Raw genomic sequence first — 16,214 nt, forward strand, 5'->3', positions numbered from 1 at the left:
GCGCCTAGCCTACCGGGCTGCAGATGGTGGTGAGCGAAGAATTTAAGACTCCCCATCTGCCCCTCCACATCGAGCTTCCTCTAATCGGATACCCGTCTTGCAAAACGTCACTTAGCAAGCTCCTCCACTCTCCTACTTTACGATGAGTAATACTCCGTCGTGTTCAAGCACGGCTACGCCCTCGTCGCATGCCAGATCCGATCAACAGCAATCCCCCTTCTTCCGTTTACCTCGCGAGTTGCGCGACGACATCTACGAGGCTTACGCGCACCACAGCGAAGGCGTATTTTACAGTTACCCTTCTGGCAAGCTGCGGTACGCGAATCAGACTATCCACCAGGACTTGAGTGCGCTGACACGCAGCTGCAAGCAGGCAGCTGAGGAGATACAGGACGCTGCATTGCGAGCTAATACCGTAACCTTCTTCCCCGCGCGTTCCGCACAGGACGGCACCAACGTAAACGACCTCGATTCCAAGGCCGGACGGTTCGAGCGACTAGTACAATGCGCGAGGCGCACGAAAATGCACATGCTGCATTTCGTGGCCGAGGGCGGATGCGTCACCCCGGAAATGGTTGATCAGGTGGCCACCCGTTTTCCCGGTATTGCCCGCTGCTATCGAAAAGCATACAATGCCATAAAGTCAGGAGACGAGCTATACAAGGGCACTGGAGTCCACTCATTCGACTATCAATGGCGGTGGCAAACGTCAGCAACCTTCTGCGACGCCTTGCATTACACGTTAGAGCTCGCATCCTCGCATCCCAGATTTGATGACTTGATAGCCGAGTCCATGGTGAGCCCGCTCAGCCGTCGCGGCATGATGCCTCCGTTTGTGCCTGGATGCCAGAACGCCCTTCTCGCGTGGAAGCCGGACCTGGCGCTGATACCAACCGAGACTGATCTTGCTCTGGAATCCTTTTTGGCCGACCCCGTCTCCCCAGATGCTGACAGTAGGGTGCATTGGACTGAGCCTGTAGTACCTTTAGCTTGGTACTTCTCAGCCACGGCTGTTGCGGTCGATTTTCTCAAGAGGTTGCCACATAGTACACGAATGTGCCTACGACTTCCTCTCATCATCCGAGAAAACAAACTGGCCGTAGCTTACCCCGAGTCACACGCAAGATCCCTTGAGCCTTACCTCTGCGAGAATAAAAACCTCCGGATCGACTTGCACGTGGGGTGTTGGACAAACCTTACCCATCCATTCTGGCTACGTCTGCCTCATTCCAAGATCGTGAATGAAGGTCTAATAATGAAGCTAGAAATGATACGCCCGTTTGCAGACTTCTTGGACGAGGTCCTTCCGATCTTTGATAGCATCCCGCGCCCCCAGGCTCTCAGCATCTATATCGAAGGCCATCAGGACGAAAGCCTTGCCGCATGGGAGTCGTTCAAGCATGCAGCTAGCCTTCAGGAGGCCATGCTCAAGTCTGACTATATGCAAAGACACGAAGATGTTCAGCTCACTGAGCTGTACGATCCACTGTATTGGGGCGTATCTTTGAGCAAAGCGGCACTGGAAAATAGATTCCAAATGCCATGCCACCTACCGGACTCGTTCTACGCGATAGTTCGACAGATCACCGAAGGTTCTGGCTCCATCCACTTCGTTGGAGACGCTGGTGCCCCTTGGGATGCTAAGAGCATGATAGAAGCCCGGAAGCACTGGACACCACAGCAATTCCTCGACGAGTGGGACGCCGAAATCTTCAGCGGATTCGTGTCACGACCGCCAGGAGGCGTAGCAGCGTTCAAGGAGATGTATAAGCTGTAAGAGCTTCGACACTTTGCTCTATCGTGAAAATGGCACTATTCATACCAGATGCCACCGCTGCTTTCCTTTCCAATTGTACCACGAATGTATGCTTTACAAGTAATCAAGGTGCGTTTCCTAGACTATCGGTAGTTATCATGTGTAGTAGTATTTCATCAATGCAAATTACAAATAGCTCCACAGTGTTTCGAGCTTGACGTACCGCTTGGTCATGCATGATACCTCATAGATCTAACGCAATAGACATATAGTGAAAGCTCAACGAAGCAATGTGATACCAAGCTGAGTCAATCGATGCTGGCGAGAATTCAACGCCGTTGACTGCCGTATCGCGTGATACGAACATGATGAACCATTGATCGTTACGACAAATACAGTCAATATACGTATGTATATACACGATGCACCGCTCTAGGAGTTGTCCATTTTTGCGCCCATCACACAAGTAATGTACATTATCCACCTACTTGCAAGCACCCTTATACCCATCCGCTTGAGCAGCCGCAAGATAACGGCACACATTATACGTATCAGTCTCCTTGTAGTAAACCACCGCCAGCGCACCACCATTACCAGCGGGCCACTTGCTTCCCTGCCCCCACTGCGGGATCGAGACCTACACCGCGAAAACAAGACTAGTCAACAACCATTTCACCAAGCCAAGCCATATGATCATAGTACTCACCCATTTGTACGTATCATCCGAATTGGAAGGGCACAGCTTCCTGTCATCAGGCGCAGTGAAGGAGCGCGATGCTTCGGGGATTTCTTGTGTAGTCGCCCAGTTCTTGACGACGATGTCTTGCAGTTGGGTTGCTGTCAGGGGGATGTAGGTGCCGTCGTATTGTTGGCAGGCGATGTTGGAGAAGCCGTTGAATTTTGCGGCCATGGTTGAGGCGGCGAGGAACGCCGCGGGGAGGAGGTACTGGAGCTGCATCTTGGGGTATTCTTGGGTGTTTGGAGAATGAGGTTTGGAGTGGTGATGTGTAGCTGTGGAGCTGGAGTGGTGGAGCAGGACACGGAGGATATGAAGATCTTTATGTATTCATCATTGTACCTGCGTATTGTAGGGCCGAGATATTTAATATTTGCTCATGCGCTGTATTGCTAAGAGATGCGCATACGTCAGATGCATTGTGCTATGCTGCGCTGCGTTGGAAACGCGGTCAATCCTTTTACGAGGTAAGCCTAGATGCGAGAACCACCGAATACGCAGAGATCGCATCAATCATCGTAAGATTTGGCACATGCAACAACTCAAACAACCATCCATTAGCGCACGAGGTAGCGACACGGAGAAATTTATCGCGATGATGCGCTGGACTTGGCTGACAGAGGGCTGACAGAAGAGCAGATTGTGTTGCGTATTTACATGATACCCAGCCGGAGGTTTGGCGTCGGACCGAAAATATATTGTTGTTCATTCATTGTGCTTCATAAACATCCGTAGTACGTCGCAAAAGAGATGTCCAGACCGCTAGAAAGGTGGCTGAGCCGGCTAATCAAGCGTGGCTGGAAAGACAGTGTTGCGCCGAATTGAGGCCGGCCGCGCACTAGGCGATCACACCAATCCTGTCAACATCCGGCGCGTACGCACTTCCAACACCAGAGACGGTGATGGTGTTGGTACCTGTGGTGCTGAAGCCCGACAGCTCGACGCCATAGTTCTTGTATACGTCTTTGTCCCAGTTGTACCCGCTCAGAGGAAAGCTGACGGTCTTTGCTGCACCCCCGTTCACGCTGATCGATGCGACGCGCTCGTTGCTGCCGCCCATGTAGTCGACCTGGCCGTTGATGTAGTCAAAGTACACTGTTTGTGTCGCTTTAGAGGTGCGGATGTTGGAGAGGGTTACGCGACCGTTCGACGAACCGCCCAGGTTGCCGACTTTGTTTGAAGAGGTGCAGCCGGAGCAGGACTGGGTGGATGCGCCCGAGGAAAGGGAGCCGGTTGATGCGGAGACATACTTGTATGTGGGTTTGGCTGCTGTCGAGCGGCGGATGTTGGACAGGCGGATGGCGAGAGATCCGTGCGCTTTGACTTGCTTGGAGAGGGAAGCTTCGCTAACAGTCTTACCCGTCCAGAGATCTTTGATCGATGCCGATGCGATGTCGAGTTCGGAGAGCTGCAGGCTCAGCGTACGCGCAGTGTTGCTGAGGTCTACGACCAAGACGGCCATGTCTCCATTGGCGAGGTCACCAGCCCAAAGGTCGCGGTCCCCGCTCCAACGCTGACGGAGAGTGACCGGCTTGACAGCGGAGTCCTGGTTGATCGCAATCAGGTCTTTGTTTTGCAGAACAGCGACGAGTTCGTTCGACAGAGCTGCTACGTCGGTTGAGACCATGAGCGCCGACTTCAGCATAGCCCACGCGGCGAAGTGCGTAGCTTGCTCGTCGAATGTCATACCAGAGTTGCCGACCATGAGCAGATCAGCATCGGCGATGTGTCCTGGAGTGACCAGACCGGACTTGGCGATGTGCACAGCTTGGTTGTAGATGCGGAACATGGACGCCCAACCTGATGTAATATCGTCCGATAGTCGGAAGGATGTCGAGATGGGCTTCGTCCATTGAGCGGGTCCCTGGAGACCAGTAGAGGTCGTGAAAGGAACACCCCATTGGCAGATTAACATTCCCGGGATACCAACTCGTTGCAGTTCCTTCCACATAACACCGAATCGGGTGACAAAATCGGTTCTGGCGTTCTTGGGAGCATTCTGGCTAGCTGCAGGGCCGTCGGCATAGCAATTGTCATCTGGAAGGCTGTCAGCTTGGTGATCACAGTGCGCGACCACATTTCTTCGGACATACACTTGACGTATTCGGTGTTCAGCGTCTTGAAGAAATCCGCGTCGGCAGCTTCATGACCTAATGAGCCCAAGACAGGGCTCGGCGCCTCTGGGTCGCACATTCTCACACCGGCATCCGAGTACATTGTCCATTTCATGCCCTTTGACCTTGCTAGGTCGCTCAAAGGTTTTAGGCCACCTGGAAATGCTTTTAGGTCCACCTTCAGTGCGCCGCTAGTAGCGTTTCGCTGTCCATCTCTTGAAGCCCATCCGCAATCGATCTGGAAGAACTTGTAGCCAGCATCGACGAAACCGCGACTCGCAAGCGAGTTAATGGTGGTGGTGATCTTTTGGGTGTTTGGGCTACATGACATCTGGTTGTAGGAGTTCCAACCCATAACAGGCGTCAGTTGAAACGACTGCGACGCGACATGGGTCGCTCCAGCGAGGGTCAGAAGAACAGAGTTGGTCAAGATCATGGTGCGTATTTCCTGGTCGATGTGCTTCCTATCCGTCCATACGAATACCCCGTCTCTTTATACTTCCGCATTTTGAGTTCATCATCAACACGAAGAAGCCGCGAGCGACCTTTTACCGGTGGAAGGAATGAGTTCGTGCGCATACCTTTCGTATGCCGGAAGTACTCCTCGAAGTGGAAGACCTTGCGCTCGACATGTTTGGATATGATGCGCAGATCAGGGGACTATGATGCGCGACCTCAAGTTTAGTCTATTTCTTCCGTTGGATAGATTGGAGGAGAGGAGTACTGCGGGGAGTTCCCGAGGCTACCTCCCTCATTCGGCACTCGCGTGGTTGAATGCCCGGGAAGAGCTTGGGCATGATATACCGGCTGTATCGCCAGCTTTGTTTCAGAGGCTCGTACAAGAATGTTAAGGTTTTTCGTGTTGTGGCGTTGGACTTCAGCATCGATTTTCCCCACACTCGGCACACCTTCCTCGCTACCCCGCGCTCGCTTCACCTTCCGTGTTCATCAGCCGACGCATCTTTCCGCCTTCCCTGAATTAGTATTCCGCGATGCATCGTTCCAATACGCGCAACCTCAACATCGCTGCATTCGCCTGTCTACCCTTGCGCTTTGATCACTCATTGCCTCCTCGCTCGGCTAAAACGCCGCTATCACCAGTAACAGAGCTCCAGTGTGGACCGAGTGGGCCCTCGGCCTATGTGGTATCGGGTATGTAATCAGAGTCTGGGGAAGTTCAGTGGATCTGGAGACGACCAGAGGCTTGTGAGGCTTGACAAGCTTCGCATGACGAGGATAATGATAAGCGGAGAAGATCCCGAGCCAGGGCTCATGCCCGGTATAAAGAGTTGATCGTCGCTGCGACCCCGTTGCAGATGACAAAGTTTGGTACAGGCCCAGTGCATTGGACCGGCTATTGACATCTCTTGATTTGACGGACTTCCTTCTTCCACGACATCTCTTACTCTGCATCCACGATCACATACTTCGTGACATCGCTAGCTGGACAGGGAGTACGCGACCATGGCACGCAAATATCTTGGAGGCTCTGGTGAGCGGCTGACAGTATGGATTTCCATCGCTGCCAGTACGGTACTCGTGTAAGCTACGATCATGACATCTTGCAACGCGGTTGTCTGACACTCATTAGCTTCTACGGTTACGATCAAGGTGTCTTCGGCAATGTCATCATCTCAGAGAACTTCCTCCACACCTTTGGCTACCCATCTGCCAACATGCAAGGTGTGATGACATCCATCTACAACATCGGCTGCTTCATCGGAGCGATGAGTACCATATGGACTGGCGACATTCTCGGACGCCCAAGGCAGATTCTCCTCGGTTCGACGATCATCGGCATCGGCGCAATCATCCAGACATGTAGTTGGACTGTAGCAAGCATGATGGTTGGGCGCATTGTGGCGGGGCTTGGTACTGGCATGAACACAGCAACAGCTGGAGTTTGGCAGGCTGAGACCAGTAAGATGAATAGTCGAGGAAAGCTCGTTATCATCCAGATGGGTACGGCATTCGTAACATACAGTGTGACATCTTAGCTAATTCGTCAACAGCGAACTGCATCACCGGCTTCAGCATCTCGAATTGGCTTACTCTTGGCTTCTCGTTCGCACCGCGCGATATCGCATGGCGTTTCCCGCTCGCGTTTCAGCTCTTCTTCACCCTGTGCATCTACGCCATGTGCCCGTTCCTACCAGACTCCCCTCGGTTGCTGATCCGCAAAGGCAAGATCGACGAAGCTTTGGAAGTTCTTGCTGCGCTCGAAGGCCATGGAGCGACCCCAGAATCACCATCGGTTATCACGCAGTACAATATCATCAAGGACATTCTAGATCGCGAGCAAATGAACACATACACATGGATGCAGCTCCTTACAGGCAAGGGCCCAAGCGGTGTGCTGCGACGCATGCTTCTGGGCGCATGGATGCAGGCCATGAACCAGATCTCTGGAATCAACGTTACGAGTTACTACATGTCTTATATCTTTATCAACGCCTTGGGAATCTCCGAGCTACTATCGCGCATCCTCGCTGCTGCCGGGTCTGTCGACTATCTCATCTTTGCTTGCTTGGCATACTTCGTCATTGAGCGATATGGACGTCGCAAGGTCATGATGGTCTCGGCTGCAGCATGCTCCATATGCTGGATCGTCATTGCAGCATCGCAGGGTCAGACAGAGAAAGGTGGCGATTCGTACAAGCTGGGCATTGTCGCTGTTGCCTTCTTCTTCGTATTCTTCGCCAGCTTTGGCATGGGCGTGCTAGGCGTGCCTTGGCTGTACCCGACCGAGATCAACGCGCTTGAGATGAGAACGAAAGGCGCTTCGCTCGCGATGGCGACCAACTGGATCTGCAATTATGGTGTTGTACAAGCAACCCTTCCCGGTATCCAGAACCTAGGCTACAAGTTCTGGATCATCTGGGCAGTCATCTGCTTCTCCTTCATCCCGATCACGTACTTCCTCTACCCAGAGACGGCGAACCGGACGCTGGAAGATATCGATCGCTTCTTCGAAACGCAACCCGGTATCTTGATCCATCGGAACAAGCTCGCTATACAGCTACATCGCCCAGCCGAATTCATCGAAGCTGATGCCAGGATTGCGGCGCATGAAGAGGAGAAGTTTGAGAAGGGGCTCAGCACGGAGCATGTTGAGACAAAAGAGACAGTGTGATCAGAAGCAGAGATGACGTGTAAGCGCGTTGAGTGCCGTTCATTTGGTATATGACAGTGTACCTGTAAACATCTAAACAATGTCATGGTAAACATTGATCCATTGCTCCGGGTGAATTGCCCATTCCATTGCTCAATCCCGAAGCATCGCCGCGATAATACGCGGCCTCATGTCTGTAAAACCGCTTGATCTTTCATCCGCGTGAAAACTTCGTTGCAAGCCTTGCACAGCAAAAGCCTTCGAAAGCGTGTGCAGCGAGGCTTGTCTGGAAGAAGGCTCTTCCAAGCTTGGGCCACATCCACGCTAACCGAGAACGCGTCTTCAGCTCACGTCTACGACCAGCAAGCAGCCTGCCAGTGACGCGGCGCAACGATTGATACAGCCGGCGCACTATGTTTCTTCTCTCTTTGCATCACTAAATACGTATTGCAATGCTGCGCAAGGCGGAAGTTGCCGTCATTACACTGCCAGACATCGCCGGCCAGACCTCTGGTAGGGCACGCATGGACAAGAATGGTTCCACAGATCTTGTGACAGTCAACTAAGAGATTACCGGGGGGTCATTGTGAGTATGGAAAGAGTCTACGGCCACAAATTGGGTTTCCTTACTGCGACTGCGATGGCGGAGTCAAAAGCCCGAGTCAGGACTGGTAAGGAATATATAATGCCGGATACACCGCGACAGATATTTCGAACACCACCCCGCTAATACAGCTTCTCTATCTTCTACTTTCGCTTTGTTCCTACGTTCTTCTCGTTTATACATCCATCATGCGACACTCGTCCTGCGCAACGGCTGCCGCCATGGTCGTGGCCGCCAATGCAGCCTCGTTAGCTGAACTTTGCACAGTATCGAACGTGCAAGCCTCTCTTCCTTCTAAAGGCACTCTGCTCGGAATCGAATTGCTGCCTGGCACCGTGACTGCCAGTGCGCTCTACAATGCTACCCTTGAAAGCAGCGGCATGGGAGCGTCGACAACTGATGGTGCTACCTACTCCTACTGCAACGTCACTGTCAGCTACACCCATACTGGAAAGGGAGACGCGGTTCCCCTCAGATTCGCCTTTCCTGATCCTTCGACCTTCGCGAATCGCTTCTACCTTGCTGGTGGCGGAGGTTTCTCTCTCCAGAGCGTTGCCACCGGAGGTTTGCCATACGACGCAGCTTCTGGAGCCACATCGGCAGGCTACGACGCTTTCGACCAGAGCTATGATGAGGCAGTGCTGTATGGCAACGGAACCATCAACTGGGATGCTACCTACGCCTTTGCCTACACCGCGCTCGGGGAGTTGACGAAGATCGGCAAGCCGCTCACACAGGCTTTCTACGGTCTGAACGACACCAAGGTATACACCTATTTCGAGGGCTGCTCTGATGGTGGCCGCGAGGCTATGAGCCAGGTCCAGCGCTGGGGCGAGGAGTACGACGGCGTCGTAGCTGGTGCGCCTGCTTTCCGCTTTGCGCAGCAGCAGGTGCTTCATGTCTACCCTGCTACCATCAACGTTATCAACGACTACTATCCTCCACCATGCGCTTTGGCTAAGATAGTTAACGCCACTATCGCTGCCTGTGATCCTCTGGACGGACGTACTGATGGTAAGTACCATCTCTCCGGCCATGTGGTAATACACTAACATGAGTCACTTCAGGTGTCATTTCTCGCACCGACCTTTGCAAACTCAACTTCAATCTCAGCTCCTTGATCGGCGAAAGCTACTACTGCGCAGCGCAGACTAGCACCTCCCTTGGCTTCGGGTTCAGCAAGCGCGACCTCAACAAGCGCCAAATGCCAGGCGGCCAAACCAGCGCTCAGCCCGAACAGAACGGCACCATCACTGCCGACGATATCGCGGTAGCCCAGGGCGTCTACGACGGTCTACACAACTCCAAGGGCGAGCGCGCATACCTCTCTTGGCAAATCGGCTCCGAACTCAGCGATGCCGACCCGACATACAACAACGCGACCGAGAAGTGGGAACTCAGCATCCCTTCCACCGGTGGCGAGTACGTTACCAAATTCGTCCAACTGCTCGACCTAGACAACCTTGCCAACCTCGACAACGTCACCTACGACACCCTCGTAGAATGGATGAACATCGGTATGGTCCGCTACCTCGACAGCCTGCAAACCACTCTACCCGATCTCACTCCGTTCCAATCCTCCGGCGCAAAGATGATCCATTACCACGGCGAATCTGACCCCTCTATCCCCGCTGCATCCTCCGTCCACTACTGGCAGTCCGTCCGCTCAATCATGTACCCCAGCATGACCGACGCTGAAGCCCAGGAAGCCATGGCTGAATGGTACCAATTCTACCTCGTGCCCGGCGCGGCGCACTGTGGTGCTAATAAGCTCCAGCCTGGCCCCTACCCGCAGGATAACATGGCTACGATTATTGATTGGGTTGAGAATGGGGTCAAGCCCAGTCGCCTCAATGCGACTGTGTCGGCGGGTGATAACGCTGGTGAAGTGCAGCAGCTTTGCCAGTGGCCTGCACGACCGCTTTGGGCAGGAAACAGCACTGAACTTGAATGTGTTCAGGATGAGGCATCTATTGAGAGCTGGACGTACACTTTCGACGCTTTCAAGATGCCTGTTTACTAGGTGTTTCCCACCAAGTGTTATGGTTTTCGTCGCCTATATGTCGCGAAAAGAGAAGAGCGATTCAGGAGGACGATTCGAGTGGAGGGGAGGAAAGGGGCGGATTGTATATGGAATTTGTTCTGTTCTTCAGTATTGGTCTTTTATCTTGTAATATGCCGACTCTTCACCATCTAGAATATACATTGGCTTTTTGTTCCAACCGTTATGGCTCATTGCAGTATCCATCGATAAAGTTCACTGTCAGCCTGTTCCGGTTCTCTTTCAGCAGTGTTTCTCGTCCGATATCTAAGAGCTTCGTCACATCTTGCCGGCAATCTGTATGATGTTAGTCCTAAAGCTTCGACACACAGACCGTGTGCTTCTTACCTAGAAACAGTCCTCTCAACTCCTTCCCTTTTCCACTTGCTAGCCAAGCACAAGTCTGACCGCAAAGCGACGGTCCGTCCTTGAAAAGGTCTTTGAAGAACTCTTCGTCCGTAAGGTCGCCATACTTCTGCTTCACATCGTCTGGCGCGCCAGCTACATCACGTTAGCATGCTTTTCGGCGGGGTATACCGATGAGAAGTATTTACCTCCGCCCATGTTGCCTCTCACTCCACCCGGATGCAGCGCATACATATGAATCGCTGGGTCCAGCCCATCCAGTTCCATCTCCAATTGTAGTGTGTGTGTGGCACGCATCAGAGCGGCTTTTGACGTCACGTATCCCAAAGTCATGGGTACATCGACGGTACCGGATCGAGAGGCAATGTTGATGATGCAGCCATGGCCGCGGTCGCGCATCTGAGGGAGGACAGCGTGGATGAGCATGAGAGGCTAGACATACATTAGTAAAGACACATTAATGTACAGAAAGACAGACTTACAGCCTTGAAGTTGACTTCGATCTGTTTCCAAAACGTGTCAAAGCTACCCATGATGAACGGTCGCTGAGTAAATATCCCCGCGTTGTTCACCAATATGTCGATTGGTCCTAATTCTTTCTCCACTTGCGCGAAAACCTCCTTCACGCGCTCCATATCCGTAACATCGCAGCCATATGCCTCGACCTTTCCTCCGAACGCTGAACATGTCTTCTTGGTTTGTGTGAGGTTGTCGGTGTTTAGGTCGAGGATGGCTAGGTGAGCTCCAGATTTTGCTAGCGATTCTGCGATGGCGGCACCGATGCCTTGTCCGGCTCCCGTTATGAGGGCTACTTTTCCGGCATTGGATCCTTCTAGAGCGGATGGGACGATTGGGCCATATGGCGCGTGGTTGAGAGGGATAGTACTGTAGCCGAATTGCGCTGGATCCATGGTTGCGTTGAATGAGTTTTCGATCTTGGGGTGTCAATGGCTTCTTCTCTCAAACTAGAGATTGTCGCAAAGATATGATGTTTGCCATGCTGTACATGCGGGCGGCATAGTTCCGACCGGTACGTGACCGATGCGGGGCGGTCTCGGGGTAGCTCTTGCCCCACACGAGGCATGTGGGGTAATTCAAGAGCCGAATCGGTATTTCATTGTAGGCTTGGTGGGAAAGATGGACGTGTCTACGGACTCGAAGATGAGATCGCTGACGAGAGTTGAGGACGGTTTGTGATACTTCGCGAAACTGACGCGTGGTGACGTCTTCGGGTATTCCTGAATAGGCATAGTGCTGCCGCCGCCAGACCTTGCGTCGCTGGTCGCACAATTACCCAAGCTCCATCAACCGCGATACGCGACGACCATACGAAGAGGATACCCGATGCGCGCGCTGGAGCCAAACAGACTCGGTTCGTGGAATCTGTGACACGGGAAGCGGTGTGCCGCACTCGAAGAGTACAGAGACCTCGACCATCAACGGTCGTCATCCACTACCACTTCATCTACGGGTCTTAACAAAAACAACATCTGGAGCAAGAAGAGATGATCCAAAGCGGCACAGCATATTGAACAATGCAAGACATCGCGTCAACAAAATGGCCTCAAAACCACTCAAACCGCCACAACAGGGGTTTAGATTAAACGCCCTTTGTTTCAAAAGCTTGAGGCGCGGCTCAAGTCATGAATACATGACTCAGCCATTGTCCACCAATTTGCATACTTCAATCGAGAGACACGCTAGAATCGATCATTGTCACGATTGGATGGCATTAGAGCGCCTGATGGCAGCTGATACTCCTTTCATATTGGCATGGCCTCAGCCTTTGTCGCAAACTGACCAACGTAGGTATCCCTATGGGTATTCAGTTGAATCCTTCAGTTCAGGATGAATGTGCAAATGAATCCAGTATGCATTTGCTATAAGTAACGGAAGCAATGTATGCAGTGTAAGTAACTCTTGACGAGTAGCTTTCTCAGTCTTTCCTGCGACTACGATGCAGCACACAACTCCATGGAGGAGACGAAGTCTCGTTTCCCTCATTTCTATATTGGGTTTCCTGACATGCCCAGCCTTCGGAGAACCGGTCTGCGAAGCTTCTTCCTTCCAAAATCTGGAGCTGCCAGGCGGCGAAATCCTCGACATTGCTACAAAAACACACACGAATTTATCATTCCAAGCTCCCGCGGAGCAAAACCATTACGCCACTGCCGTAACCGATCTGAACGCTTGTGAAGTGATCATCACGTATACGCATCCCGGCTCTAATGACACTATCCACACGGTCGTCTGGCTACCCTCGCCTGAGAAGTGGACAGGAAGACTCTTGGGCGCCGGTGGTGGAGGATGGGCTGCGGGACCCGAAACCAACACCACACTCCCATGGGCGGCTAGTGAAGGTTTCGTTACCGTCGCGACAGACGGAGGACACGTTGGTCAGGACATCAGCTGGTCGCTGAGTAGTGCTGGCAATGTCGACTGGGTGTTGCTAGAAGACCTTGCCTCGATCTCTTTAGATGATGCCGCGACGCTAGGAAAGGCGGTCACTCACTCTTACTATGGCGAAGCACCGAGCTATAGCTATTGGAATGGATGTTCACAGGGTGGCAGACAAGGTTACATGATGGCGCAGAAGTACCCAGATCAGTATGATGGTATCTTGGCGGCTGCACCAGCCATCTACTGGAACGAGTTGATGATGCAACTCTTCTGGCCGCAGGTTGTCATGAACGAGAATGGTCAGTACTCGAAGGACGGCTAGATATGCATGACTAACACTCAACAGGGTTTCCGACTCCGCAGGAATTTGAGGCTATCAACGTTGCTGTTGCCGAAGCTTGCGATGGTCTCGATGGTCTGGAGGACGGCATCATATTGGCACCTCAAGACTGCACCTTTGACCCAATGACTGTCGTTGGTAAACAATACCTCTGTCCCTCTACCAACCAGAGCATGACCATCACGAATACCCTAGCCAAGGTAGCAAAGCTGATATGGCAAGGCGCGACAACTCCCGAAGGCGATTTCCTGTGGTACCCCGGCAACATCGGGGCTTCATTCGCTGGCCTCGCATCAACAACATGCAGCAAGAACAATACATGCGTCGGCGTACCGTTTGCCGTACCTCAAACCTGGATTACCGACTTTGTCATCCGCGACCGCGAATACGACACCGCACGAATGAACACCACGTATTTCGAGCAGCTTTTCCACGATGCTGTAGCCCGCTACGACTCCGTTATCGGTACCGCAAACACAGATCTCGACGGATTTCGGAAAGCGGGTGGCAAGCTCCTTTCGTGGCATGGACTGGCGGATCAGGCTATCGCGCCTGATGCGACTGCGCATTACGCGCAGCAGGTGCATGAGCGGGATTCGAATGCCAGTGATTACTATCGATACTTTGAGGCGCCTGGCGTGGATCACTGCGGCGGTGGGCTGGGTTGGTATCCTGGCGATGGTCTTAAAAACCTCATCGATTGGGTAGAGAAGGGTGTGGCACCTGACATGCTGGAAGCGGAGACTGCGACGGGTAGGAAGGCGCAGCTGTGCTTATGGCCCAAGCACATGGTATATTTTGGAGGGGATCCTAACGAGGCTGCCTCATTCGAGTGTCGATAAGCTGCATTTGTAGTCGCTACCAATGCTGGGCTATCATTCGCATGTTCGTAGATATTCTTGTCAGGTCGCTTTCAATACACTTTCAATTTACCCAGAGTACTGTAAGCATGAGCTGACGGTGGGTGGACCAATCGGGCTTTCGTCTCACTGACTTCAGTGGGCGTAGCGTGGGGGCTGGATACTGGAACTGGTGTTCTGCGCCTCGAAATATCTAAAGTCTCGTCGAAACTTTTGCATTCGACAACAGAACTCGATGTTATCTCCATTCTTGATTCTAATTATTTCTTGTATCTGTAACCCATACGACTCCGGGTAATTCTCCCATTCGGCATTGACAACACTTGACTGACTAGAAGACTTTCAGACATGCCACGAGATTAAGATAAGCTACAAAGATGGCAGAAGTCTGCGCAATCCTCGGCGGAGTGGGTTCGATATTCAGTATCGTGAATGGCATCAGTAAAGTCGTCGGTACTATCGGCGACCTTCAGACGAAGTGGGGCGAGGCTGATCTTACTTTGTTGAGTCTGGCGTCCCAGCTCATTGCTCTACGGGCTGCCTCGACCAAGATACAAGAGTGGATAGATCAAGATCTCCAAGACACCCATCACCAACTAGTCATGGATCTGGACGTGTCGGTATCCTGTTGCAAGTTATTGATGACCGAAATCGAGAGCTTCTTTTCCGACCTTGCCCAACTAACGGAGAAACCACTCGATCTCCGCGACAAGTTCAAAGTTGTTTTCGGAAGTTACGGGCCGGAAAGCGTGCAGAAGCTCATCGAGCACCAAACGAGCTCACTGACTCTTTTGCTGACAGCTTGTAACTGGTGAGTATTACGCCGAATAGCAGCGTGACAATGTTGACTTATATGTTTAGCAAAACTCTCTCTGAGCAGCAACGTATTCTCGGTACAAACAAGACTAGAAAAGTCTTGGATCGAGCAAAAGCAGACTCGATATCTCTCTATGTTCATCGTGACTCTGCATCTCTCACCAGCAAGATGACCGACAACATGTCAAAGATATCGCGTGTCTTTGAATTTGACTCGAACATCTTTTCTACGGGAGTCTACGAGCGGGCCTTCCGGGGATCAGTCAGAGATCTGCTCAGGCGACGGCAGCAAACCCTCAGAGCCCACCCGACAGCTTCGTCGGCAGTAGAACCTACACCAACGCCCGGGAGCTTGCAGAGTATCTGCTTTCTAGGACCTGACCAGATCGGCATGGATTTGTTGATTGACACCATTCAAACTGATCAACATCACCTTCACGACGAGTGGGCCTTACACCAGTGGGAGCTACGAAAGCTCTTCCTGAGCCTTGTAATCACTATCGTCAGGACTCGTTCAGACCACTGCGATGAAGAAGACGCCGGAATTGTCATGCGATTCATGCGAACTGAAGAGTACCTAGAGCGATACTCTGAGCTGCACTCGGTATCTCATAAGGCGCTAGGAGCTTGTACGCGGATTTGGAATGATGCAGTGCAATTGGCTCAAGACCCGCACGTCCGTAACGCTTCTAAAGAGAGGGTTGAGTTCGGCAAGATGGTCTTTTGGGTCCAGATCATACCTGATAGAGGGTTGAGCGTTACCAGTGGCAACTATGCAGCTAGGTCGTATGTGATATTGTACGCGCATGTGCGAGCTCTCGGCTGATTACTCTTTAGCTTCGTTCACCGCATAGAAAGTGTCCTGCCAGTAAGCTCTTCCAATCCGTTTCAGGGCACGGCCCGGCTTGCAGATCTTCTGAGAGGGGCAAGAATGGCATTCGAGGACGTTGCTTTCCAGCTTCCAATTGGCTATTCTAGTTCAGTAAGAATAGTCGATCCGAATACACTCCGCCCGGGAGATGGAACTGCATATGTCTTCTTCGTGGACCTTCAAGACTACAATCTCGGC

At 52.3% G+C, this 16,214-nt stretch overlaps 8 protein-coding genes across 8 annotated transcripts; 5 read left to right on the forward strand and 3 right to left on the reverse strand.

Moving 5' to 3' along the window:
- Nucleotides 1-142: 142 nt before the first annotated feature.
- Nucleotides 143-1,777, forward strand: J4E84_007403 (uncharacterized protein; the record flags this gene model as incomplete). The annotated part of the gene is made up of 2 exons (XM_049389987.1): nucleotides 143-315; nucleotides 364-1,777. 2 exons carry the CDS (start codon nucleotides 143-145, stop codon nucleotides 1,775-1,777), a joined length of 1,587 nt encoding a protein of 528 aa, XP_049242287.1.
- A 463-nt stretch (nucleotides 1,778-2,240) lies between these two features.
- Nucleotides 2,241-2,714, reverse strand: J4E84_007404 (uncharacterized protein; the record flags this gene model as incomplete). The annotated part of the gene is made up of 2 exons (XM_049389988.1): nucleotides 2,241-2,393; nucleotides 2,463-2,714. The coding sequence occupies 2 exons, from the start codon at nucleotides 2,712-2,714 to the stop codon at nucleotides 2,241-2,243; spliced, it is 405 nt and encodes a 134-aa protein (XP_049242288.1).
- A 616-nt stretch (nucleotides 2,715-3,330) lies between these two features.
- On the reverse strand, nucleotides 3,331-5,042 carry J4E84_007405 (uncharacterized protein; the record flags this gene model as incomplete). The annotated part of the gene is made up of 2 exons (XM_049389989.1): nucleotides 3,331-4,529; nucleotides 4,586-5,042. The coding sequence occupies 2 exons, from the start codon at nucleotides 5,040-5,042 to the stop codon at nucleotides 3,331-3,333; spliced, it is 1,656 nt and encodes a 551-aa protein (XP_049242289.1).
- Nucleotides 5,043-6,114: 1,072 nt separating this feature from the next.
- On the forward strand, nucleotides 6,115-7,739 carry J4E84_007406 (uncharacterized protein; the record flags this gene model as incomplete). Its single annotated transcript, XM_049389990.1, has 2 exons — nucleotides 6,115-6,568; nucleotides 6,619-7,739. The coding sequence occupies 2 exons, from the start codon at nucleotides 6,115-6,117 to the stop codon at nucleotides 7,737-7,739; spliced, it is 1,575 nt and encodes a 524-aa protein (XP_049242290.1).
- An 804-nt stretch (nucleotides 7,740-8,543) lies between these two features.
- On the forward strand, nucleotides 8,544-10,345 carry J4E84_007407 (uncharacterized protein; the record flags this gene model as incomplete). Its single annotated transcript, XM_049389991.1, has 2 exons — nucleotides 8,544-9,336; nucleotides 9,390-10,345. 2 exons carry the CDS (start codon nucleotides 8,544-8,546, stop codon nucleotides 10,343-10,345), a joined length of 1,749 nt encoding a protein of 582 aa, XP_049242291.1.
- Nucleotides 10,346-10,547: 202 nt separating this feature from the next.
- On the reverse strand, nucleotides 10,548-11,640 carry J4E84_007408 (uncharacterized protein; the record flags this gene model as incomplete). Its single annotated transcript, XM_049389992.1, has 4 exons — nucleotides 10,548-10,660; nucleotides 10,712-10,864; nucleotides 10,918-11,161; nucleotides 11,212-11,640. 4 exons carry the CDS (start codon nucleotides 11,638-11,640, stop codon nucleotides 10,548-10,550), a joined length of 939 nt encoding a protein of 312 aa, XP_049242292.1.
- A 1,063-nt stretch (nucleotides 11,641-12,703) lies between these two features.
- J4E84_007409 (uncharacterized protein) lies at nucleotides 12,704-14,311 on the forward strand (the record flags this gene model as incomplete). Its single annotated transcript, XM_049389993.1, has 3 exons — nucleotides 12,704-12,722; nucleotides 12,763-13,428; nucleotides 13,476-14,311. 3 exons carry the CDS (start codon nucleotides 12,704-12,706, stop codon nucleotides 14,309-14,311), a joined length of 1,521 nt encoding a protein of 506 aa, XP_049242293.1.
- A 395-nt stretch (nucleotides 14,312-14,706) lies between these two features.
- On the forward strand, nucleotides 14,707-15,971 carry J4E84_007410 (uncharacterized protein; the record flags this gene model as incomplete). Its single annotated transcript, XM_049389994.1, has 2 exons — nucleotides 14,707-14,945; nucleotides 15,191-15,971. The coding sequence occupies 2 exons, from the start codon at nucleotides 14,707-14,709 to the stop codon at nucleotides 15,969-15,971; spliced, it is 1,020 nt and encodes a 339-aa protein (XP_049242294.1).
- Between the last annotated feature and the right edge of the window lie 243 nt (nucleotides 15,972-16,214).

The sequence above is a fragment of the Alternaria hordeiaustralica genome, assembly GCF_023758085.1.
Source record: "Alternaria hordeiaustralica strain BMP 2776 chromosome Unknown scaffold_16, whole genome shotgun sequence".
NCBI classification, from domain to species: Eukaryota; Fungi; Ascomycota; class Dothideomycetes; order Pleosporales; family Pleosporaceae; genus Alternaria; species Alternaria hordeiaustralica.